The following is a 27,098-nucleotide window of genomic DNA, read 5'->3' as shown; positions in this document are numbered from 1 at the left end:
AAAGCTTGTCCAAACATATATATGACGCCCGCTATGTAAATCTTTGATAGTTGCTGAAAAAAAAACTGCAACCATGACTCTGGTCAGTTATGACTCGATGCTAAAATGTTCAGCTAGGAACAAGTCTGAGGCACAGTGGGTACAATTGTTAGCTTATCAATCTTATCATCCCCTCATATACATATGTCACGTTTGCTGAAATGATAAGAGAATAGTTTTGCTGGTTCAAAAGGTAGGTCGTCTGTTGTCTAAAAATAAAAAGTAAAGGATTGCTTTGTTTATGAAAAAGGACTAGTCAATTTTATGGGTCTACTAACAGACTTTTAATTGTTGTTTTTAATAATCTCCGTTTTTTAGATTTATAACATCGGTGCAAAACATTAAAGCTGCGAGTTTTGAATGATTCACGGTTATTTTCATTAGACTTATATTGACCGGGATATAGACCGTGATTACCTTTTTGATTTTTGTCGAGCTCCCGATATTTCGACGCAGTTGCATGCATCATGATCACGGAAAACTGACGAAGTCTTCAAGTCTTCGTCGAAATATCGGGAGCTCGACAAAAATCAAAAAGGTAATCACGGTCTATATCCCGGTCAATATAAGTCTAATTAAAGCTGCGATTTTAATATACAGTATGAAGTGCCTAAATTTTTAAGACTTGACAAACGTTAAATTTTTAATTGCTTTCCAACTTAAAACAAAGTCAAAATGACGGATTGAGAACGATTTGGTAATAGGTAAGTAGTTAATTAATTAGGGCTTGTAGCGTTTACTATTTTTAAAAAAGTAAAGCTATGTTTTAAACAACTGACGTACAGCGCCATCTATGTAGTTCGTAGTCAAAATTGCCGCTATAAGCATTTTGCATAACATTTCTCGTCTTCAGACAACAGATTTGCCCTAAGTCATGTAAATAAACCCATAGCCATCACGGTGTCGCTTATTTTAAATGTACATACATACATTCAGACTGATTTTAGAAGGTTTGGACACTAAGTTCAGACCGTTACTTTGTCAAATAAGAGTTAATAAAACTACATGATTGAAAAGATTATATTTTATTATGTTAAGAAAAGGTTTCCTTTCTGAAATACTGTAGTGCAGGTACTTCTACATATATTTTAACAAAATGTGTTATAAAAGTCAAAGCGAAGCACGTGGTTTACGAAAATTGCCACCGGGGTGGCTTCGGCCAAGGCCATAGCGTGATATTGTTAGGTATTATATACTTTTCTACATGGTTCTATTTTTCATAATAGGCATGAGAATCAAGGACAAAACCCAATGATTTGTACATACATATAGTGCTCCCAGCATGTTGATCTTCAACGTCTACTAAGATTGACGATATGTAGCTAACCTAACGAAGTTTGAAGTGATTTTCTTGCTTCATCAGCGGTAAAACTTGTTTGCTAGTCTTACGTAATGTATATCTGAAACATAGACACATATTACTTTGTATATATGTACCAGTTTACGAATGGTGGCAAGTCATGGGCGTCAAAATGGCGTCAAGATATCAGAGTTGTGCTAAGAGTAGAAATGAATAGGTTCTCATTGCCACTAAAACATATTCTGCTTTAGCGAGTGGCAATGCTTTGCTTGTCATAAATTCTAAACTTAATATTTTTAGTAGATTTTTAATTTCGAAAGTTCTTCAGTTCGTATACGAGTACACATAATTGTTAATTACCGATGCCACAAAATCTCTCCCACCAGTATGAGTACAGACAGCACAAAGAACTCTGCAAGCAGCAGGAACGCTGGCGCGGCCTGCCCGAGCGACAGGGCGCGCGGCGTGTGCCCCGAGCAGGGGGGCATCTGTCCCCCCACGCGGGCTTGCGTGGCCCGCGTGTGCCCTCGCTCCAACAGGCGCATCATGCTGAAAATATTGACTTATCACACACAGAGTGGAAGAAATGGGCCCTGGAGGGATAGTGTCTAAAATCTGTCTCGTCAGAGCAGCAGGAACGCCGGCGCAGCCTGCCCAAGCGACAGGGCGCGCGGCGTGTGCTCCGAGCAGGGAGGCATCTGCTCAGCAGGCGCATTATGCTGAAAATATTGACTTAAGCACAGTCTCCATCTGACATATCGCGGGCAAAGTTCTCACCAATATCGGAACAAGTCTCTATTACCCGTTTATCGTACCTGTACGAGTTGTTTGTCCTAGGGTACCCCATAGGGGCATATGAGCATTAACTGGCAAACTACCAGTTCGCTGGACACCGTTTCAAGAGTCTTACAGACTCGAACGTGTAAGACATCTTTGCAGGTATCTATAGCCTATGGCGACTACTTTACCTACTTGTTTGATACCATGTGGTATAAAAAATATGGAGGAGCGATAAAAAGACAAATTATTTCTTTAACGTATCGATTGCCACCTTGGTTGCCTAGACTGGCTGGTGACTGTTACATGGGCATCCTTGATCGTGTGCATGGCTAACTGACCTCCACACAAAGAACTGCTTGTAAGGGCTATTCTTCTGGCCCATGATGTAGACGGACGACGGCGGCATGCTCTGCAGCCCGGCCAGCGAGCACAGGTCCTTGTCCGCGAACGTTCGCGAAATCACTTTGCTCGCCGTGTACGGCTCCGTGTGGTACGCACATTCTGTGTATAATGGGACTAAATTAAAAAAAACGCTTTAAGATTGCTGACAACATAATAACACCCTAGTCACTTAAAACGGTCATGTTCGTAGTGACCCACTGAAAGAATTTCTCTATCACTGTAATCATTTCAGTTTTTTGAACCACACACGCCGAATTTGAAAAAGTGTGACTGTTCCTACTGAAAACACGCCTAAGACCTCGTTGGGTAGGTAATTGCCCCCACTTCGTTCTTGTGTACTAGTTACATGAATGGGACAATCCTCTTCTGACTTCTATGAAGCGAAAGTTTTCTGAGACAATATGTCTGTCAGATCCTTGCTGAAAGCAAGTGAAATTTGGACTATAGGTAATAAATGCGATAAGTATTACATAGAAATAGTTTAGTAGGGATAGTTTTCTAACGTGACCAAACCCTCCAGTTACTAACTGCTGGATTGGAATCGCTGCAGACGCCTGAGCCATTTGGCCACATGAGTCATATTTGGATGGATGGATGGTAATATTTGAATGCCAGACACTGGTGTTGCTCGAAGGATAAAATGGCACTTATCGTTTAGGTGCTTACTTCCCGTACGCATTAGTTCTATCCCATCCTCGATGCTTGCAAAGAGAGGCAGCGTTCGCTTGGCGTTTATTACTTTCTTCGTGCGCAATTCGTCTTCTTTATCGTTCTTGTAGCCCATGTAGTAAAAGAATCCGGGGTTCTGCAGAGAATAAGTACATTATTATTGAGATTTGAAAATGTGTCTCAAAATAATTTTTATGGAAAAAAAAACCGCCGCCCAAAGGGTTCTGGTGAAAATTACTTGCGAATGTTGGATTATGTAGAAATATGTAGGTATTTTTTAGGGTTCCGTAGTCAACTAGGAACCCTTATAGTTTCGCCATGTCTGTCTGTCCGTCCGTCCGTCCGTCCGTCCGTCCGTCCGTCCGCGGATAATCTCAGTAACCGTTAGCACTAGAAAGCTGAAATTTGGTACCAATATGTATATCAATCACGCCAACAAAGTGCAAAAATAAAACATGGAAAAAAATGTTTTATTAGGGTACCCCCCCTACATGTAAAGTGGGGACTGAATTTTTTTTTTATTCCAACCCCAACGTGTGATATATTGTTGGATAGGTATTTAAAAATGAATAAGGGTTTACTAATATTGTTTTTTGATGATATTTATATTTTCGGAAATAATCGCTCCTAAAGGAAAAAAAAGTGCGTCCCCCCCCCTCTAACTTTTGAACCATATGTTTAAAAAATATGAAAAAAATCACAAAAGTAGAACTTTATACAGACTTTCTAGGAAAATTGTTTTGAACTTGATAGGTTCAGTAGTTTTTGAGAAAAATACGGAAAACTACGGAACCCTACACTGAGCGTGGCCCGACACGCTCTTGGCCGGTTTTTTAAAACTGCTTTTAATGCTTTAATTATTTGATGGCAACACAAATGAATATACGTATACCGTTAAGGTTTGAGAAGTTTCCTCAAAATCCGATTATAAGAAATCGAAGCTTGACCAAAGACTTGAAAACTCAATATGCTTAACAAACATAACTAAATAAATGTCACTGTTCTGAACGTAAATGCATGCTATTCTTATAAAAATACCAAATGCGTTACAACATTGCGTTGATAGATGTATCGCCTCACTAACATCAAGCCACTGCCTGGTGTACCCTATATCCTCAAACACCAGCTCGAAGTCGCTCTTGATCAGGCCGTCCAGGGAGTCCAGGCTCGGAGTTTGTTGCATGCTTGTGAGCCCCATCACGGTGTTCGCTTCTAGCTTAGCTTAGGTACTAAAGACAATAAAAGTACTTAGGCCGTTTTCACATTATCCGATCCGATATCGGATGTAGGAAGGATGTAAAATGTAAGATTTATGCGCTTCCAGGTCTTCATTTATGTATTTAATAGATCATTATTACTAAAAAACGATATAAAACGCAAAAATTGCGGATTTAATGCCGATGGCACTCTCCTACAACGGTTTTTGTCCGAGGCACCATGGAACTGCCGATATCGGCAGGACGCTTCCGACATTTTTTGGCATGCCGGACCCCCCGTCAGTTGTCGGCCGATAATATTTTTTCAGTACAGATGGTGTTTTTTTACGCACTAGTGCGAGAAGTGGTTCATTATATGCCAGGTCGAAACTTTGAAGGCTCATCTGTACTGAAAAACGTCGTACGATACACGTGCGAAAAGGAATTTCGTAACTCGTGTCGATTTAAAACACTCCCTTCGGTCGTGTTTTAATTTATCGCCACTCGTTTCGAACTTCCTTTTTTACGCACTTGTATCGTAATGTTAATGTACTATATTTTGCCTGACACCCGTATTTTTTATGCTCGTTATTTTAATTTTACAATATAATATTTAGGATATAGTGCTTATAATTATTAAATATAAAACATTTTTAAATATTTTTAACACGCTTTTATTAGGTCGTCGTGTATGTAACTAACTATGTAATGGAATCTGCGGAGGCTAATTTAACCATCTTCCAAGGATCGTAGCGTAATGAAAATTGGCAGCTATATGTAGTTCCGATGACAATACAATAATATGGTACTGTTGAGCTGATCTGATGATGGAGTCGGAAGATATGAACTGGAACTACATGATGGAACATCGTATCATAGCCGTTTTTGGGTTTCTTAGAAAAGTCTTGTAATGAACTTTGACTACAATTAGGTTTCAAGGTCTGATGATGAAGCCGAAAGATATGAACTGGAACTACATGATGGAACATCGTATCATAGCTGTTTTTGGGTTTCTTAGAAAAGTCTTGTTATGAACTTTGACTACAATTAGGTTTCAAGGTCTGCTGATGGAGCCGGAAGATATGAACTGGAACTACATGATGGAACATCGTATCATAGCTGTTTTTGGGCTTCTTAGAAAAGTCTTGTAATGAACTTTGACTACGATAAGGTTTCAAGGTCTGATGATGGAGCCGGAAGATATGAACTGGAACTACATGATGGAACATCGTATCATAGCTGTTTTTGGGCTTCTTAGAAAAGTCTTGTAATGAACTTTGACTACGATTAGGTTTCAAGGTCTGATGATGGAGCCGGAAGATATGAACTGGAACTACATGATGGAACATCGTATCATAGCTGTTTTTGGGCTTCTTAGAAAAGTCTTGTAATGAACTATGACTACGATTAGGTTTCAAGGCCTGATGATGGTGCCGGAAGATATGAACAGAAAGGGGGGGGGGCTCGAGGGGGGGAAGCATGAAAGAAAGATTAACGTAGTATTTAAAATAAGTTGGGTTAGCGTTTTCTTGTGACCTTTCAGAGCAAACAAAGGGGGGCTCGTGGGGCGAAGCCCCCCGCATAAAAGAAAGATCAACGTTGTATTTAAAATAAGTTGGGTTAGGGTTTTCTTGTTACCCTTAAGAGCAACGAAAAGGGGGGCTCGGTGGGCGAAGCCCCCCGCATGAAAGAAAGATCAACGTAGTATTTAGAATAAGTTGGGTTAGCGTTTTCTTGTGACCTTTAAGAGCAAACAAAGGGGGCTCGGGGGGCGAAGCCCCCCGCATGAAAGAAAGATCAACGTAGTATTTAAGATAAGTTGGGTTAAGGTTTTCTTGTGATCCTTAAGAGTAAAGAAAAGGGGGGCTCGGGGGGCGAAGCCCCCCGCATGAAACAAAGATCAACGTAGTATTTAGAATAAGTTGGGTTAGCGTTTTCTTGTGACCTTTAAGAGCAAACAAAGGGGGGCTCGGGGGGCGAAGCCCCCGCATGAAAGAAAGATCAACGTGCTCGAGGGGGGGAAGCATGAAAGAAAGATCAACGTAGTATTTAAAATAAGTTGGGTTAGCGTTTTCTTGTGACCTTTCAGAGCAAACAAAGGGGGGCTCGTGGGGCTAAGCCCCCCGCATAAAAGAAAGATCAACGTTGTATTTAAAATAAGTTGGGTTAGGGTTTTCTTGTTACCCTTAAGAGCAACGAAAAGGGGGGCTTGGGGGGCGAAGCCCCCCGCATGAAAGAAAGATCAACGTAGTATTTAGAATAAGTTGGGTTAGCGTTTTCTTGTGACCTTTAACAGCAAACAAAGGGGCTCGGGGGGCGAAGCCCCCGCATAAAAGAAAGATAAACGTTGTATTTAAAATAAGTTGTGTTAAGGTTTTCTTGTGATCCTTAAGAGTAAAGAAAAGGGGGGCTCGCCCCCCGCATGAAAGAAAGATCAACGTAGTATTTAAGATAAGTTGGGTTAGCGTTTTCTTGTGACCTTTAAGAGGAAACAAAGGGGGCTCGGGGGGCGAAGACCCCCGCATAAAAGAAAGATCAACGTAGTATTTAAAATAAGTTTGGTTAGGGTTTTCTTGTGACCCTTAAGAGTAACGAAAACCCCCGCATAAAAGAAAGATTAACGTAGTATTTAAAATAAGTTGGGTTAGTGTTTTCTTATGACCTTTCAGAGCAAACAAAGGGGGGCTCGGGGGGCGAAGCATAAAAGAAAGATCGACATTGTATTAAAAATAAGTTGGGTTAAGATTTTCTTGTGATCCTTAAGAGTAAAGAAAAGGGGGGCTCGGGGGCGAAGCCCCCCGCATGAAAGAAAGATCAACGTAGTCTTTAGAATAAGTTGGGTTAGCGTTTTCTTGTGACCTTTAAGAGCAAACAGAGGGGGCTCGGGGGCGAAGCCCCCGCATGAAAGAAAGATCAACGTAGTATTTAAGATAAGTTGGGTTAAGGTTTTCTTGTGATCCTTAAGAGTAAAGAAAATGGGGGCTCGGGGGTCGAAGCCCCCCGCATGAAAGAAAGATCAACGTAGTATTTAGAATAAGTTGGGTTAGCGTTTTCTTGTGACCTTTAAGAGCAAACAAAGGGGGGCTCGGGGGCGAAGCCCCCGCATGAAAGAAAGATCAACGTAGTATTTAAGATAAGTTGGGGTAAGGTTTTCTTGTGATCCTTAAGAGTAAAGAAAAGGGGGCTCGGGGGCGAAGCCCCCGCATGAAAGAAAGATCAACGTAGTATTTAGAATAAGTTGGGTTAGCGTTTTCTTGTGACCTTTAAGAGCAAACAAAGGGGGGCTCGGGGGGCGAAGCCCCCCGCATGAAAGAAAGATCAACGTTGTATTTAAAATAAGTTGGGTTAGCGTTTTCTTGTGACCTTTAAGAACAAACAATGGGGGGGCTCGGGGGGCGAAGCCCCCCGCGTAAAAGAAAGATCAACGTTGTATTTAAAATAAGTTGGGTTAAGGTTTTCTTGTGATCCTTAAGAGTAAAGAAAAGGGGGCTCGGGGGCGAAGCCCCCCGCATGAAAGAAAGATCAACGTAGTATTTAGAATAAGTTGGGTTAGCGTTTTCTTGTGACCTTTAAGAACAAACAATGGGGGGGCTCGGGGGGCGAAGCCCCCCGCGTAAAAGAAAGATCAACGTTGTATTTAAAATAAGTTGTGTTAAGGTTTTCTTGTGATCCTTAAGAGTAAAGAAAAGGGGGGCTCGGGGGCGAAGCCCCCGCATGAAAGAAAGATCAACGTAGTATTTAGAATAAGTTGGGTTAGCGTTTTCTTGTGACCTTTAAGAGCAAACAAAGGGGGGCTCGGGGGGCGAAGCCCCCGCATGAAAGAAAGATCAACGTTGTATTTAAAATAAGTTGGGTTAGCGTTTTCTTGTGACCTTTAAGAACAAACAAAGGGGGGCTCGGGGGGCGAAGCCCCCCGCATAAAAGAAAGATAAACATTGTATTTAAAATAAGTTGTGTTAAGGTTTTCTTGTGATCCTTAAGAGTGAAGAAAAGGGGGGCTCGGGGGGCGAAGCCCCCGCATGAAAGAAAGATCAACGTAGTATTTAAGATAAGTTGGGTTAGCGTTTTCTTGTGACCTTTAAGAGCAAAAAAGGGGGCTCGGGGGCGAAGCCCCCGCATAAAAGAAAGATCAACGTAGTATTTAAATAAGTTTGGTTAGGGTTTTCTTGTGACCCTTAAGAGTAACGAAAACCCCGCATAAAAGAAAGATTAACGTAGTATTTAAAATAAGTTGGGTTAGCGTTTTCTTATGACCTTTCAGAGCAAACAAAGGGGGGCTCGGGGGCGAAGCCCCCGCATAAAAGAAAGGTCAACGTTGTATTTAAAATAAGTTGCGTTAAGATTTTCTTGTGATCCTTAAGAGTAATGAAAAGGGGGGCTCGGGGGGCAAAGCCCCCCGCATGAAAGAAAGATCAACGTTGTATTTGAAAAATGTTGGGTTAAGGTTTTCTTGTGACCTTTAAGAGCAAACAAAGGGGGGCTCGGAGGGCGAAGCCCCCCGCATAAAAGAAAGATCAACGTTGTATTTAAAATAAGTTTGGTTAAGATTTTCTTGTGATCCTTAAGAGTAAAGAAAAGGGGGGCTCGGGGGGCGAAGCCCCCCGCATGAAAGAAAGATCAACGTAGTATTTAAGATAAGTTGGGTTAGCGTTTTCTTGTGACCTTTAAGAGCAAACAAAGGGGGGCTCGGGGGGCGAAGCCCCCGCATAAAAGAAAGATAAACGTTGTATTTAAAATAAGTTGGGTTAAGGTTTTCTTGTGATCCTTAAGAGTAAAGAAAAGGCGGGCTCGGGGGGCGAAGCCCCCCGCATGAAAGAAAAATCAACGTAGTATTTAGAATAAGTTGGGTTAGCGTTTTCTTGTGACCTTTAAGAGCAAACAAAGGGGCTCGGGGCGAAGCCCCCCGCATGAAAGAAAGATCAACGTTGTATTTAAAATAAGTTGGGTTAGCGTTTTCTTGTGACCTTTAAGAGCAAACAAAGGGGGGCTCGGGGGGCGAAGCCCCCCGCATAAAAGAAAGATAAACGTTGTATTTAAAATAAGTTGTGTTAAGGTTTTCTTGTGATCCTTAAGAGTAAAGAAAAAAGGGGGCTCGGGGGCGAAGCCCCCGCATGAAAGAAAGATCAAAGTAGTATTTAAGATAAGTTGGGTTAGCGTTTTCTTGTGACCTTTAAGAGCAAACAAAGGGGGCTCGGGGGCGAAGCCCCGCATAAAAGAAAGATCAACGTAGTATTTAAATAAGTTTGGTTAGGGTTTTCTTGTGACCCTTAAGAGTAACGAAAACCCCCGCATAAAAGAAAGATTAACGTAGTATTTAAAATAAGTTGGGTTAGCGTTTTCTTATGACCTTTCAGAGCAAACAAAGGGGGGCTCGGGGGGCGAAGCCCCCCGCATAAAAGAAAGGTCAACGTTGTATTTAAAATAAGTTGGGTTAAGATTTTCTTGTGATCCTTAAGAGTAATGAAAAGGGGGGCTCGGGGGGCAAAGCCCCCCGCATGAAAGAAAGATCAACGTTGTATATGAAAAATGTTGGGTTAAGGTTTTCTTGTGACCTTTAAGAGCAAACAAAGGGGGGCTCGGGGGGCGAAGCCCCCCGCATAAAAGAAAGATCAACGTTGTATTTAAAATAAGTTGGGTTAAGATTTTTTTGTGATCCTTAAGAGTAAAGAAAAGGGGGGCTCGGGGGCGAAGCCCCCCGCATGAAAGAAAGATCAACGTAGTATTTAAGATAAGTTCGGTTAGCGTTTTTTTGTGACCTTTCAGAGCAAACAAAGGGGGGCTCGGGGGCGAAGCCCCCCGCATAAAAGAAAGATCAACATAGTATTTAAGATAAGTTTCGTTAGCGTTTTCTTGTGACCTTTAAGAGCAAACAAAGGGGGGCTCGGGGGGCGAAGCCCCCCGCATGAAAGAAAGGTCAACGTAGTATTTAAGATAAGTTGGGTTAGCGTTTTCTTGTGACCTTTAAGAGCAAACAAAGGGGGCTCGGGGGGCGAAGCCCCCCGCATAAAAGAAAGATAAACGTTGTATTTAAAATAAGTTGGGTTAAGGTTTTCTTGTGATCCTTAAGAGTAAAGAAAAGGCGGGCTCGGGGGGCGAAGCCCCCCGCATGAAAGAAAGATCAACGTAGTATTTAGAATAAGTTGGGTTAGCGTTTTCTTGTGACCTTTAAGAGCAAACAAAGGGGGACTCGGGGGCGAAGCCCCCCGCATGAAAGAAAGATCAACGTTGTATTTAAAATAAGTTGGGTTAAGGTTTTCTTGTGATCCTTAAGAGTAAAGAAAAGGCGGGCTCGGGGGGCGAAGCCCTCCGCATGAAAGAAAGATCAACGTAGTATTTAGAATAAGTTGGGTTAGCGTTTTCTTGTGACCTTGAAGAGCAAACAAAGGGGGCTCGGGGCGAAGCCCCCCGCATGAAAGAAAGATCAACGTTGTATTTAAAATAAGTTGGGTAATGGTTTTCCTGTGACCCTTAAGAGCAAATAAAGGGGGGCTCGGCAAAAAAGAAATACTTAAATTTTGTTTGAATTAGTTGAAATGTGACAATATTTTCTAATCGAGTCAAACAAAATCCCACTAGCTGAGAGCTTCAAAACAATGTATGGCGAAAGTATGTCTCTCTAATGTCTTCAAAATATCCGCGATGGCACATGTCTATATTGTCTATCTTTTACGGATAACTTACTAGGTATAAACATTTTTATGATAATACCTTAATAAGAAGGTAGGCTCTAGTTATTATTAAGTAGCAATAAGCAATAAGTACACGTTAAGCCACAAATGGCATGTAAAATCCGCCTACTTGAAATAAATTTATGTATAAATGTTAAAAGTATTTCATTATTAATGACTAAAAAGTATAAAATAAATTAATAGTTTAAAAAACACTATAAAACACGCTTTTATAAATGCACGTAAAAGCCAAAAATAAATTATGGATCGTTCAAGTTGTCTCTATTTGTGAGCTGAAGTTTAAAATCTATGTGCTTTTAATTATAATATTTGATTGTAAAAGCGTGGGGCGCTGGAACAGGAAAGACTTTCTTGTAAACAAATACTAATCCGAACTTCCTGGCGAATGAAGTTGCATAAGAACATAACGTTTACATATGCCGCCTAAGGGTTACCAAAGAGAACCAAAGATATCTCGTCCACGAACAAGAACTCTGCATCCTGTCACTGTAGACACTTTCCCCTTTTGTACTTTGATTACCGGAAAAAAGCGGCGTTCTAAGTGTCGGTGACTGTCGACTCTCCTCGCTACTAGCGCATATTTTGTCTGAGTTCGACAAACTGGTACCTACTTTGAACACTGACTTTTAATTGATTTGACTGTTTAATGTAGAACCTACTAGTTATGCTGCAACTCCAGTTAGCGCGTCAATCTGTGTAACCTCCTTCCCGTAACATAGCATAATTTGATTTATCAGCAAGTTATACAAAAAGTCTTTCCTGTTCCAGCGCCCCACGCTTTTACAATCAAATATTATAATTAAAAGCACATAGTTTTTAAACTTCAGCTCACAAATAGAGACAACTTGAACGATCCATAATTTATTTTTGGCTTTTACGTGCATTTATAAAAGCGTGTTTTATAGTGTTTTTTAAACTATTAATTTATTTGACACAAAATCATACTTCATTGATTTGGAACAATGCGTTTTATCGGACCGACATCCGACACTATCGGAAGCGTTTATCGGATGTAGGATGTCGGTCCGACATCCGATATCGGATCGGATAATGTGAAAACGGCCTACAGGCTCACTCACTCACGTCCAGCCACTGTCGGTTGTCCGGAGATCACTGTTCATCAGACCGTTCTGGGACTTAAAGCTAAGCTTTTCCTGTTACAAACAAGCATTGCGTTGACAGATACGTATCGTCTTACTAACATCAAGCCACTGTCGCGTGTACCCTATATCCTCAAACACCAGCTCGAAGTCGCTCTTGATCAGGCCGTCCAGGGAGTCCAGGCTCGGCGCGGCCGCGCTCAGCAGCCAGGACACCACGCTGCTGGTGTAGTAGTTGTACAGCAGCATGCTCGTCAAACCCACCACGAGGAGGGCCAGCTTGCGACCTAGGTAAGAGAAATAAAATGGGTATAAGCAACCAAGGCTGTTTAGAGCTACTAATAGGAGGACCTAAGGTACGGGTATCAAAATAAAGCGCATCGCTTGCTTGACACTCTCAACAACATTTGTATAACAGGTGGAATTAAGTAGGTATTGGTTTAATGTGTAACTTTTAAACGCATCTTACTGATTGATTATCATTAAAATTAATCTTACCGGAACTATCTTTTTCCGACTGATGTCCATCGTCGTAATCTGAAAAAAAAACTAAAATATTATTAAATATTTTTCATTTCGTTCCCTGTTCGTGGAATAAAAAAAATACAATAAAGTAGTGGGGGCTCAATGTGATCTGAGGCTTCTTATTTATTGTCCAAGATGTGTTCGACGAAACCGGGAAGCGAAGCGGTAACGTTGTTAAGCGCAGCGGCTGGAAATTTGATGCTTCCCGGTTGGAGGACAGAAAAAGACCCTGTTGGACCGCCAACACCTTTGGAATTTGATTATGGTTTCTAGTATAATTTGGGTTCCCTTCTAACATGTCAGAAGCCAAGGTTAGAACAGAAGAGCGGACCTTGCTGGAACCCTGCGGCCAGCACGCTGAACACGCCATAAGCGCCGGGCTCCGGACGGTGCTCAGTCGCGGCCGCGGCGGCCAGCACCAGCGCGCACACCGCCCCCGCCGTCGCCGCGCTCCACCACACGCCCTCAGACATCGGCGTTAGGAACCGGTTCTCGTAGTCGCCGACGCCTGTGTCTGGTATCGTGTAGTAGAAGCAAAGATTAGAACAGAAAAGTGAACCTTGCTGGAACCCTGCCGCTAGCACGCTGAACACGCCATAAGCGCCGGGCTCCGGACGGTGCTCAGTCGCGGCCGCGGCGGCCAGCACCAGCGCGCACACCGCCCCCGCCGTCGCCGCGCTCCACCACACGCCCTCAGACATCGGCGTTAGGAACCGGTTCTCATAGTCGCCGACGCCTTTGTCTGGTATTGTGTAGTAGAATTTGGTCCTGGGGTAATGCAAATTGAAATGGAGTTACTCCAAGTTGCAACATGTTGGTACTAAGTTTCACTCCATATGAAATTGTTCTTAGTTAGGTTAGGGTTTTAAATGATTTTGATCCTTTACACAAGTTTGAGTGGCTTTTATCTTAAATAATAAGAAATTGTTCGTTTGAAGACGCACTGAAAATCTCTTGAATCTTATCCCAAGCTTAGTAAGTAGTTTTTAGCCTCTTTGAACTTCCGAATGGTTCTGGTTTAGGAATGTTCAAAAAGACGATCAGTTTATGTTCACCAGGACAATTATTACCAAATTAAGGGGAACAGGGTCCTTATTACGCGAAAAACTTCTTTTGAGAGAGTTAAGGGAAAGGTTTAAGTTAAGTATATTATGCTTATCCTTAATACTTTAAGTTCTCACTGAAGCTCTATGACTGTTGGGAAGAACGGATCCATCCAGTCCAACCAGCTGGAAAAGAGCCGAGCACACGTCGATGAGATGTCCTGTTCACGCCACAATAGCACGTTCGAGATGGCCTGGACCAAAGAATTAATATAATACTCACTAGGAGAAGAACGCCAACTTCATTCAAAGTGAATAGATGTCAAGATAATGAGGTCAGTATTTAAAATGAGGGCCACTATAGGGCCGGACGGGACGGCGTGCCCTGGCTCTTTAAACACCTTGGAAGTAGATTACGTGGCCACATTGACGACTGCCTCCGAGAGAGTATAAATTCTCGTTGTAAGGTGGGCAGACTGTGCCTTTCGAAAAAGGGTAGTCCAGCTGACTGTCCCTTAGGATACCGTCCCATTGCCCTCCTAGATGAAACTGGCACGATGTTGAGCGCATCATCGTATGTCTCATCTACTGCTGTGCACGCATTTTGGAAGACACGTGCCCAAACATCAGAGATCGGGTTCTGGGAGGAGCGATAGACGCAATTGATGCGCTGCATAAATACAGCGGTCTGGTAGCAGAGAAAAGGTAGGGAGCCATCGCAGTATCTCTTGACATTGCCAATTACTTCGGCTCTCTTCCTTATGTGGTAATAAAATAGGCGCATTGCTTCCACGATGCACCTTTATATTTGAAGATCATCATTCACCATAGGGCATTACCTCGCAGATAGAGAAGTGCTCAATGAATCAGGAGGAAGATGCCTAGAAAGACGAATGGAGTGTGGTGTTCCTACCGGCTGCGCCATGTAAACGTATAGGGACAGGTCCATGAGGCTACGTGCTCAAATCAAGGCTGACTTCTTTATTCTTCTTCTTACCCACATGCATATTCATAATAATCATAACCTACCCACAGTTTTCCACAGGGGTCGGTACTGGGTGCCTGCTCTGGAGCATTGGCTTTGACTTGGCTATAAGAGTAGACCAACTTCTCCGCATGATCACCATTTGTTATGCCGATGACACAATAGTAGCCGTGAGGGGAAGAAGGTACCAGGATAATAAGGAGAGCCACAGTGGCAACTGAGCTCACAGTTGGGCGCATTAATTTGTTTGGGCTTGCGGTGTTACTTGCTACGACCGATGACGTGGTTTTCGAGGGAAAGGTTGGCTTCTGTCCGATGAAAGTGATTGCTGCCGACCTAGCCAAAATGATAATCGTCGACGATCGAAATGCAATCTGGTTCTGTCGTGCCTATATGCAAGAGCGATAGGGATGTTGCCTGTTGACGGTGAGGCGGTCCCTCTTACGCCCCAAATTAAGCTTAAATTCAAACCAAAGTTGGTACTCCGAGGAACATTTTATCAAATTGGTTCCTAGCCTCGTCGGAACTGCTTCGGCGCTGAGTAGACTATTGCCCAATATCGAAGGACCCAATGCCCCATATCGGCGCTTATATGCGAACGTCATCCGCAGCGTGTATACAAAATTTCAACTCAGTCGGTTGAACATTTCTGCTTCAAATTGGGTTGCAAGATTTGACCTCAACATACATACAAACATACATACATACATACATACATTGCAAGTTAGTAAAAACCATGTCAAAATAGCTTTTTTTACTTGTGTTTCTTTATCCTGTCAACAGTCACTTTACCCTGCAGAGTGATGGCAGGATAAAGTTACACAGGATGTAGTGAAAATCTGATTAACTAGATATTATCTCCGAAACTGTTGATAATACAACTGTCATAATTTTAATATAAATAGTTATACTTCAATACAACATTAAAATGTTATTAGTAAAAAGAACTGCCGTATTAATATTTTACAATAATCATGCCAGAATAAAGTGGACATACCTGTTACAAACTCCGAACGTCACACTTTGAAAACTTCTAACCACAAGACCGCAGCACCTCACACACAAACCTTTACACCAGCGGCTAGAACCATACTGGCTACGTGTTTTACGTATATTAGGGTCTCAATAAGACTTTCTGTGTGTGAGTGAGGTGCAATACCACGGACGCACAGGATATAGAGAAAATATCGCTGGACAAACTTTGAACGTGAAAATTTGTGTTCAAAAGTAATCGAAACATCCCGTGCAACGTATATTTAAGAATATAGTAGTATATTCTCTACAAAAAACGATATTTTAATATCATACAACTGCAATTCAATAATCTATAGAGCAAAAACTTGAGCAGTGTCGCGTTCTGACAAGGCAGGGTACAGTAGAAAACGGTCTTCTTTATTTTTTTTTACAAAAGTATTATATTTACAGAAAAAATATGTTTTGGCCTCGATGTGTCACGTTAATGCCTACTTATGAAAATTTTAATTATATGTGAAAATTATATATTTCGCATACTTTCTATTCAAAAACGTGATGGCAGGGTACGATGCCACTTTTTTGAGAATTACCCTATAATATTTGATTGTAAAAGCGTGGGGCGCTGGAACAGGAAAGACTTTTTGTATAACTTGCTGATAAATCAAATTATGCTATGTTACGGGAAGGAGGTTACACAGATTGACGCGCTAACTGGAGTTGCAGCATAACTAGTAGGTTCTACATTAAACAGTCAAATCAATTAAAAGTCAGTGTTCAAAGTAGGTACCAGTTTGTCGAACTCAGACAAAATATGCGCTAGTAGCGAGGAGAGTCGACAGTCACCGACACTTAGAACGCCGCTTTTTTCCGGTAATCAAAGTACAAAAGGGGAAAGTGTCTACAGTGACAGGATGCAGAGTTCTTGTTCGTGGACGAGATATCTTTGGTTCTCTTTGGTAACCCTTAGGCGGCATATGTAAACGTTATGTTCTTATGCAACTTCATTCGCCAGGAAGTTCGGATTAGTATTTGTTTACAAGAAAGTCTTTCCTGTTCCAGCGCCCCACGCTTTTACAATCAAATATTATAATTAAAAGCACATAGTTTTTAAACTTCAGCTCACAAATAGAGACAACTTGAACGATCCATAATTTATTTTTGGCTTTTACGTGCATTTATAAAAGCGTGTTTTATAGTGTTTTTTAAACTATTAATTTATTTTATACTTTTTAGTCATTAATAATGAAATACTTTTAACATTTATACATAAATTTATTTCAAGTAGGCGGATTTTACATGCCATTTGTGGCTTAACGTGTACTTATTGCTTATTGCTACTTAATAATAACTAGAGTCTACCTTCTTATTAAGGTATTATCATAAAAATGTTTATACCTAGTAAGTTATCCGTAAAAGATAGACAATATAGACATGTGCCATCGCGGACATTTTGAAGACATTAGAGAGACATACTTTCGCCATACATTGTTTTGAAGCTCTCAGCTAGTGGGATTTTGTTTGACTCGATTAGAAAATATTGTCACATTTCAACTAATTCAAACAAAATTTAAGTATTTCTTTTTTGCCGAGCCCCCCTTATTTGCTCTTAAGGGTCACAGGAAAACCATTACCCAACTTATTTTAAATACAACGTTGATCTTTCTTTCATGCGGGGGGCTTCGCCCCCCGAGCCCGCCTTTTCTTTACTCTTAAGGATCACAAGAAAACCTTAACCCAACTTATTTTAAATACAACGTTTATCTTTCTTTTATGCGGGGGGCTTCGCCCCCCGAGCCCCCCTTTGTTTGCTCTTAAAGGTCACAAGAAAACGCTAACCCAACTTATCTTAAATACTACGTTGATCTTTCTTTCATGCGGGGGGCTTCGCCCCCCTAGCCCCCTTTTGTTTGCTCTTAAAGGTCACAAGAAAACGCTAACCAAACTTATCTTAAATACTATGTTGATCTTTCTTTTATGCGGGGGGCTTTGCCCCCCGAGCCCCCCTTTGTTTGCTCTGAAAGGTCACAAGAAAACGCTAACCCAACTTATCTTAAATACTACGTTGATCTTTCTTTCATGCGGGGGGCTTCGCCCCCGAGCCCCCCTTTTCTTTACTCTTAAGGATCACAAGAAAATCTTAACCCAACTTATTTTAAATACAACGTTGATCTTTCTTTTATGCGGGGGGCTTCGCCCCCCGAGCCCCCCTTTGTTTGCTCTTAAAGGTCACAAGAAAACCTTAACCCAACATTTTTCAAATACAACGTTGATCTTTCTTTCATGCGGGGGGCTTGCCCCCCGAGCCCCCCTTTTCTTTACTCTTAAGGATCACAAGAAAATCTTAACCCAACTTATTTTAAATACAACGTTGACCTTTCTTTTATGCGGGGGCTTCGCCCCCGAGCCCCCTTTGTTTGCTCTGAAAGGTCATAAGAAAACGCTAACCCAACTTATTTTAAATACTACGTTAATCTTTCTTTTATGCGGGGGTTTTCGTTACTCTTAAGGGTCACAAGAAAACCCTAACCAAATTTATTTAAATACTACGTTGATCTTTCTTTTATGCGGGGGGCTTCGCCCCCCGAGCCCCCCTTTGTTTGCTCTTAAAAGTCACAAGAAAACGCTAACCCAACTTATCTTAAATACTACGTTGATCTTTCTTTCATGCGGGGGGCTTCGCCCCCCTAGCCCCCCTTTGTTTGCTCTTAAAGGTCACAAGAAAACGCTAACCAAACTTATCTTAAATACTATGTTGATCTTTCTTTTATGCGGGGGGCTTTTCCCCCCGAGCCCCCCTTTGTTTGCTCTGAAAGGTCACAAGAAAACGCTAACCCAACTTATCTTAAATACTACGTTGATCTTTCTTTCATGCGGGGGCTTCGCCCCCGAGCCCCCTTTTCTTTACTCTTAAGGATCACAAGAAAATCTTAACCCAACTTATTTTAAATACAACGTTGATCTTTCTTTTATGCGGGGGCTTCGCCCCCGAGCCCCCTTTGTTTGCTCTTAAAGGTCACAAGAAAACCTTAACCCAACATTTTTCAAATACAACGTTGATCTTTCTTTCATGCGGGGGGCTTTGCCCCCCGAGCCCCCCTTTTCTTTACTCTTAAGGATCACAAGAAAATCTTAACCCAACTTATTTTAAATACAACGTTGACCTTTCTTTTATGCCCCTTTGTTTGCTCTGAAAGGTCATAAGAAAACGCTAACCCAACTTATTTTAAATACTACGTTAATCTTTCTTTTATGCGGGGGTTTTCGTTACTCTTAAGGGTCACAAGAAAACCCTAACCAAATTTATTTAAATACTACGTTGATCTTTCTTTTATGCGGGGGCTTCGCCCCCCGAGCCCCCCTTTGTTTGCTCTTAAAGGTCACAAGAAAACGCTAACCCAACTTATCTTAAATACTACGTTGATCTTTCTTTCATGCGGGGGGCTTTGCCCCCCGAGCCCCCCTTTTCTTTACTCTTAAGGATCACAAGAAAACCTTAACACAACTTATTTTAAATACAACGTTTATCTTTTTTTATGCGGGGGCTTCGCCCCCGAGCCCCCTTTGTTTGCTCTTAAAGGTCACAAGAAAACGCTAACCCAACTGATTTTAAATACAACGTTGATCTTTCTTTCATGCGGGGGCTTCGCCCCCGAGCCCCCTTTGTTTGCTCTTAAAGGTCACAAGAAAACGCTAACCCAACTTATTCTAAATACTACGTTGATTTTTCTTTCATGCGGGGGGCTTCGCCCCCCGAGCCCCCCTTTTCTTTGCTCTTAAGGATCACAAGAAAACCTTACCCCAACTTATCTTAAATACTACGTTAATCTTTCTTTCATGCGGGGGCTTCGCCCCCCGAGCCCCCCTTTGCTCTTAAAGGTCACAAGAAAACGCTAACCCAACTTATTCTAAATACTACGTTGATCTTTCTTTCATGCGGGGGCTTCGACCCCCGAGCCCCCCTTTTCTTTACTCTTAAGGATCACAAGAAAACCTTAACCCAACTTATCTTAAATACTACGTTGATCTTTCTTTCATGCGGGGGGCTTCGCCCCCCGAGCCCGCCTTTTCTTTACTCTTAAGGATCACAAGAAAACCTTAACCCAACTTATTCTAAATACTACGTTGATCTTTCTTTCATGCGGGGGCTTCGCCCCCCGAGCCCCTTTTCTTTACTCTTAAGGATCACAAGAAAACCTTAACCCAACTTATCTTAAATACTACGTTGATCTTTCTTTCATGCGGGGGGCTTCGCCCCCCGAGCCCCCCTTTGTTTGCTCTTAAAGGTCACAAGAAAACGCTAACCCAACTTATTCTAAATACTACGTTGATCTTTGTTTCATGCGGGGGGCTTCGCCCCACGAGCCCCCCTTTTCGTTGCTCTTAAGGGTAACAAGAAAACCCTAACCCAACTTATTTTAAATACAACGTTGATCTTTCTTTTATGCGGGGGGCTTCGCCCCCCGAGCCCCCCTTTGTTTGCTCTTAAAGGTCACAAGAAAACCTTAACCCAACATTTTTCAAATACAACGTTGATCTTTCTTTCATGCGGGGGGCTTTGCCCCCCGAGCCCCCCTTTTCTTTACTCTTAAGGATCACAAGAAAATCTTAACCCAACTTATTTTAAATACAACGTTGACCTTTCTTTTATGCGGGGGGCTTCGCCCCCGAGCCCCCTTTGTTTGCTCTGAAAGGTCATAAGAAAACGCTAACCCAACTTATTTTAAATACTACGTTAATCTTTCTTTTATGCGGGGGTTTTCGTTACTCTTAAGGGTCACAAGAAAACCCTAACCAAATTTATTTAAATACTACGTTGATCTTTCTTTTATGCGGGGGCTTCGCCCCCCGAGCCCCCCTTTGTTTGCTCTTAAAGGTCACAAGAAAACGCTAACCCATTTATCTTAAATACTACGTTGATCTTTCTTTCATGCGGGGGGCTTTGCCCCCCGAGCCCCCCTTTTCTTTACTCTTAAGGATCACAAGAAAACCTTAACACAACTTATTTTAAATACAACGTTTATCTTTTTTTATGCGGGGGGCTTCGCCCCCCGAGCCCCCCTTTGTTTGCTCTTAAAGGTCACAAGAAAACGCTAACCCAACTGATTTTAAATACAACGTTGATCTTTCTTTCATGCGGGGGGCTTCGCCCCCCGAGCCCCCCTTTGTTTGCTCTTAAAGGTCACAAGAAAACGCTAACCCAACTTATTCTAAATACTACGTTGATTTTCTTTCATGCGGGGGCTTCGCCCCCGAGCCCCCCTTTTCTTTGCTCTTAAGGATCACAAGAAAACCTTACCCCAACTTATCTTAAATACTACGTTAATCTTTCTTTCATGCGGAGGGCTTCGCCCCCCGAGCCCCCCTCTGTTTGCTCTTAAAGGTCACAAGAAAACGCTAACCCAACTTATTCTAAATACTACGTTGATCTTTCTTTCATGCGGGGGGCTTCGCCCCCCGAGCCCCCCTTTTCTTTACTCTTAAGGATCACAAGAAAACCTTAACCCAACTTATCTTAAATACTACGTTGATCTTTCTTTCATGCGGGGGGCTTCGCCCCCCGAGCCCCCCTTTGTTTGCTCTTAAAGGTCACAAGAAAACGCTAACCCAACTTATTCTAAATACTACGTTGATCCTTGTTTCATGCGGGGGCTTCGCCCCCCGAGCCCCCCTTTTCGTTGCTCTTAAGGGTAACAAGAAAACCCTAACCCAACTTATTTTAAATACAACGTTGATATTTCTTTTATGCGGGGGGCTTCGCCCCACGAGCCCCCCTTTGTTTGCTCTGAAAGGTCACAAGAAAACTCTAACCCAACTTATTTTAAATACTACGTTGATCTTTCTTTCATGCTTCCCCCCTCGAGCCCCCCCCCTTTTCTGTTCATATCTTCCGGCACCATCATCAGGCCTTGAAACCTAATCGTAGTCATAGTTCATTACAAGACTTTTCTAAGAAGCCCAAAAACAGCTATGATACGATGTTCCATCATGTAGTTCCAGTTCATATCTTCCGGCTCCATCATCAGACCTTGAAACCTAATCGTAGTCAAAGTTCATTACAAGACTTTTCTAAGAAGCCCAAAAACAGCTATGATACGATGTTCCATCATGTAGTTCCAGTTCATATCTTCCGGCTTTATCATCAGACCTTGAAACCTTATCGTAGTCAAAGTTCATTACAAGACTTTTCTAAGAAGCCCAAAAACAGCTATGATACGATGTTCCATCATGTAGTTCCAGTTCATATCTTCCGGCTCCATCATCAGACCTTGAAACCTTATGGTAGTCAAAGTTCATTACAAGACTTTTCTAAGAAGCCCAAAAACAGCTATGATACGATGTTCCATCATGTAGTTCCAGCTCATATCTTCCGGCTCCATCATCAGACCTTGAAACCTAATTGTAGTCAAAGTTCATTACAAGACTTTCCTAAGAAGCCCAAAAACAGCTATGATACGATGTTCCATCATGTAGTTCCAGTTCATATCTTCCGGCTCCATCAGCAGACCTTGAAACCTAATTGTAGTCAAAGTTCATAACAAGACTTTTCTAAGAAACCCAAAAACAGCTATGATACGATGTTCCATCATGTAGTTCCAGTTCATATCTTTCGGCTTCATCATCAGACCTTGAAACCTAATTGTAGTCAAAGTTCATTACAAGACTTTTCTAAGAAACCCAAAAACGGCTATGATACGATGTTCCATCATGTAGTTCCAGTTCATATCTTCCGACTCCATCATCAGATCAGCTCAACAGTACCATATTATTGTATTGTCATCGGAACTACATATAGCTGCCAATTTTCATTACGCTACGATCCTTGGAAGATGGTTAAATTAGCCTCCGCAGATTCCATTACATAGTTAGTTACATACACGACGACCTAATAAAAGCGTGTTAAAAATGCCCCCTTCCAGTCACACATACACACTGACACAACCTTCACACGTTTATACTAGAGGCGGTCTCAAGCAAATCCCTGCGGACATGAATGGAACTAAAATTGACAACCGGTTTAGCGCATGCGTGGATCCAGAGGGGGGGGGGTATCATGTCATGACCCCTCCCCCCGGGAAGCCAAGGTTGGCCATACAAATAGACCACGGACCCCCCCCCCCCCCCCCCCACCTGGACACGAAGCTGGATCCGCCACTAATTCTATCGATAAACATAATTTGTGGGTTACTTTAGTTTTTGCTGTAATGAAATAAAAGGCATATTATTTATGTTTACATATTTTATTATTCATAAATACATGTTTTAGATTTACACCGAAGCACCGATTACACCGTTACAATCTGCCACTTTATTTAAAGAGTATTAAGCAAAATATTTCACTAATACAAATAACGAAATAGAACTTTCCGCAACACTACACGTTTCACATGAAAGCTTAACTACATCTCCCATGGATCTTCCAACTGCTAATTTACTATTTACTTCACAGTTATAGTTCTAGCTAGATTAGCATGACACTTTTCCTCAGCGAAGCGAACCTTCAACAACCATTGACACATTGTATTGTGCAATAATGTGGAATTTACTGATTTACTGTGAACTCCTGTTATAATTTTCACATGAAAAGAAATACACAGCGATAATAACAATTTTTAATAAATTTGCATATATCGACATTGACACATATCAATCAAAATATCAGTGGCCAGAAAGCACCAGAAAGCTAGAAATAGGTTGCACAAGGATGTTATTAGCTAAAGCCGGGAGGCCGGACTTAAGTAACAGTTAGGAGAAAAAAAATATTTTTATTCCTGGTATACACGGCACGAACGACCAATTACTACATGCGCATTACAAGGGGTCTTATCTTACTAAGAGAGTTAACAGGCCTTGGCCTGGACACAAGATTAAATCATTGAATGTAGTAAAAAAAAATATCCCGAAAATCACCACCAATGGTCAACAAAGTGGCAGGGTGAAGTTTACAAAATAATAAATAAAACATCCAGGCGTGCAAGTACGGTCATGCGATATGGCACAGAGCGTCGGTGCGTCCTTTACGCGCGTCCTGTAAGTGCGAGCTCGCGGTATCCAGTGTTTTATTGAAGATGCTATATGGCGCAGTCGGTAGGATAGGTACTGACGATTTATGCCAGCAATAGCATAGGACAAAAGGTTCATATCGGGTTACTATTTCTAATTGTAATACAATTTTAGATATTGTGTTATATAAATAATCTTACCTTAGTGGAGTTCCGCTCGGGCGTCCCTATCCAGCGCCCCACAATAGTATAATTGAAACTGAAAAATAAAACAAGTGATGTATTTAGTTCGCACCTAAGTTCACTCATCATTTATGCAAATCGTGCTGAGCTGATAATGTAGCCAGGAGTTGAATAGTAGAATCCTTCTTAATTGCATCCAAGGACTATGGATGAAAGTATTCTACCATCAGATTCCCTTCCAGAGGTTTATGGATTATAACACTTTAAGTTCTCGCGCTTTGTACACATATTTAAAGTCACATACAACCACTGCTACTGCTGGTGTCTTCCGCGACCACGGCCAGTGCAACCTGGCCGAAACGTTGGGAAAAAAGGTAAAAATAATGTTAATTAATCGCGTTCGACCTGTGTGTGACTTTAAATATGTTTATGGATTATATTGAGGAGGAAGAGATTTCCTTTACAGATGATACTGACCGGAAATTATGCGTGTCTTTCAGCAGATTGAGCAGCTGCGAGGCGACCTTGGTCATGGCGGCCACTCCCTCCGTGAACCCTGGCTCGTACAGCATTTCCTCGTGGAACTCTTTTGAACTGTTGCGGATCTGTACATTAATGGCATTGAGTAGAAACAGGTACTTTGTTCCCTAAGTGCTATATGTTTAAAATTATATCACAACTTAGCTTAAAGTAGAAATTATGCTAAAGTCTTCTAGATTTTGCAAATGTAAGCTCGAACACGGTTGAGGCAGTAATTTGTGGCGTCACAAAGTGTGCAAAGAAAAGAAAGATACATTTTTTTGTTCTTTTTTTTCGTAATTCGGAGTAAAATTTAGTGTTCCTTAAATGTAAGAGAAAACGATTCATGGACCTAAAACGAGTGGAAAAACTTGTGGTTATATTATTATGTAATTTTTTTACCACCGATACGGCGCGAAGCGTCAAATTATGAAAATCCCAGCGATTATAGTACTTGAAAACATGGACCAAAATCTCCAGACCTGCAAAAAAAATCAATGGGAAGTTGGTATACAAGATATCCCGAACAACTCAAATAAAAATATAACAGTCATTTGATAAGAGGTAAGTGAAACGTACCTACAAGTATGACTACTTACAAATCAGCCATCATATTTGCTACCTACCATATATTTTGGGTGATTCGTAAATCTATAAATATGCAGTTGATCATCTCGCTCCCTCGTAGATATTGGTGCAATAAAGCCAACTATAATGACTTTATAGCGAAACATACATCCATACCAATATTATAAATGGGAAAGTGTGCGTGTGTCTGTTTGTTTGTCCGTCTTTCACGGCAAAACGGACTGACGAATTGACGTGACTTTTTAAGTGGAGATAGTTGAAGGGATGGAGAGTGACATAGGCTACTTTTTGTCTCTTTCTAACCCCCCTCTTTCCTAAAACGGGTGTAAATTTGTATGGAGCATTTCATAATTTTATATTTTTAATAAGGCAAAAGCTAGTAAGTTTATAATTGTTTAAATACGCCACTGCACCTCGCTCCGATGTCCAAGCTCCCAGCTCTCTGGTCTCCAACGCGTTGCCCTGCACCCGACCAAAATTGAATACGTCCGTAAGCTGGTAGGAATCTCCTGTCCGATATCAAATAAATAATCGTTTAATAATAATCGTTAAATAGGAAATAAATATTTATTTAAGTATTATCAATATGTAATAGCGTTAACTTTATCGATATTAGTTTAGCTTTAAGTACTTACATTTCCAAGTAGCAACTAACACAATCACATTTAAAGGCTTCAACAAGTAGGCATAGTGTGTAAAACATTATAGAGGTAATTAACCTCTTTACAATCTTTACCCCTGAGGGTATCTGAGTATAACAAATGACAGTCAATAAGAGTTACCGCAAGAAGAAGCTACTGCAACGTCAGCGTTCACGCTAAGCTTCAGGTCCTGGAAGTTTTCCTCTACGAAACCAGAGTTACTGCAGTTGTTGTTCAAAACCAACCAGAAATGCGTGTCATCGAACATCGATGACTCCGAGGCCTAGAAATAGTGGGATATTCTCAATAATTTATATGAAATCGGGAAAATGTTGGAGCTCTTTTTTATTTACATTGCGAGCCTATTTATTATATCTTACTGCTAGCAAAATAATAGCTCCGGCATATCGTAGAAGACTGTTAGACATTTGTACTTATTTGCAAAATGAAACTGCTACAAGAAAGTAGGTTAGTTTAGATTACAATTGCGACCCCCTACAAAATGAAAAATGCTTTCCATAAAAAAGGGTCGGTTCTTATGCTTCACGTGTATACTGTATAAAAATTCTCCCCAATTTCAGGTTAAAATAAAAGTCATAGAACGCCACATCTCATCGCGCCTTACATTGATCAAGATCTCCGGTGTGTTGAGACAACCTCCATCCAAGAGTACCCCGACGCTGGCCTCGTATTGATGCAACAGCCGCCTTAAATTTATCGAACCTTGGTTTATCAAACCAACCGTGGCTCGTATGCCGTCATTCATCAATAATCGCAGCATGGCTTTGATTCCTACAAGTTTGATTAAATCAGTGGTTAGAAAGTTTCATTTGAAAGCGGTTCCGTGTGGCCCAGCATTTCTACGAGCAATTAGCTTGCGTTTCCACTAATATGGCAAAGGAGCCCAACAACAATCAGACCGGCGGACACCAACAACCTGTAAGTTAGTTGTGTGTCAGGCCATTGCCTTCCGTCGGAGTGATCATCAGTAGATGCCTTAATTAAGTAAAAACAGAAACAAGTTTCTGAAAGCAGAAAGGGACAACAGGACTCGACCCTGAACCACTGTCGAACTTCGCTGTATGTATGAAGGTTTTTTCCTTCTGTGCACGAGGTAGCAATTAATATTACGTATTATTCAGTGACTAACAAAGCAATATTCTACGACAACGGTATCTCACCAGCGGCATCCTCGCACGAGAAGATCGTGACATACTTGACGTCCCTGTGCCGAAAGTAGTCGACGGCCATGTTTGGCCAAGTCGCGAGACTCACGGCACTCGTCGCCAGAAATATCAATCGCCACATCTGAAGATAATTGTGATGTGAGATCTTTTTGAGCGCGGTTACCCAAGACGTAACCTTCAAATTACGAGTAATCATTTACAGTCAGACTGTGCAAATCTTACAGATGTTACAATATTAATAAACAATTATAGCTTGTGTCACAATCAACCGTTTTAC

General features: G+C 41.6%; 1 protein-coding gene across 1 annotated transcript; it reads right to left on the bottom strand.

Annotated features, from left to right (window-relative positions):
- Positions 1–1,052: 1,052 nt before the first annotated feature.
- On the bottom strand, positions 1,053–26,942 carry LOC125229167 (ionotropic receptor 75a-like). Its single transcript, XM_048133956.1, has 15 exons — positions 26,816–26,942; positions 26,260–26,426; positions 25,776–25,917; positions 25,407–25,502; positions 24,808–24,887; positions 24,364–24,491; positions 23,905–23,962; positions 13,882–13,997; positions 13,260–13,468; positions 12,674–12,712; positions 12,278–12,462; positions 3,188–3,326; positions 2,458–2,620; positions 1,700–1,888; positions 1,053–1,439 (listed from the first exon to the last, which is right to left on the bottom strand). The coding sequence occupies exons 1-15, from the start codon at positions 26,940–26,942 to the stop codon at positions 1,367–1,369; spliced, it is 1,911 nt and encodes a 636-aa protein (XP_047989913.1). The 3' UTR covers positions 1,053–1,366.
- Positions 26,943–27,098: the final 156 nt, after the last annotated feature.

Source organism: Leguminivora glycinivorella, chromosome 8, assembly GCF_023078275.1.
Source record: "Leguminivora glycinivorella isolate SPB_JAAS2020 chromosome 8, LegGlyc_1.1, whole genome shotgun sequence".
Classification (NCBI taxonomy): Eukaryota; Metazoa; Arthropoda; class Insecta; order Lepidoptera; family Tortricidae; genus Leguminivora; species Leguminivora glycinivorella.
The sequence above is the reverse complement of the archived record's forward strand: the minus strand, read 5'-3'. Positions and strand labels throughout refer to the sequence as shown.

What these genes read in the sequence shown, in the direction of transcription:
- LOC125229167 (XM_048133956.1), bottom strand. Translation starts at nt 26,942, where the DNA reads ATGTGGCGATTGATATTTCTGGCGACGAGTGCCGTGAGTCTCGCGACT. An exon ending in CCAACAGTCATAGAGCTTCA is followed by an intron (nt 13,469 to 13,881) that starts GTGAGAACTTAA and finishes GCATTACCCCAG; the next exon opens with GACCAAATTCTACTACACAA. An exon ending in GTCGGAAAAAGATAGTTCCG is followed by an intron (nt 12,463 to 12,673) that starts GTAAGATTAATT and finishes TCTCTTACCTAG; the next exon opens with GTCGCAAGCTGGCCCTCCTC.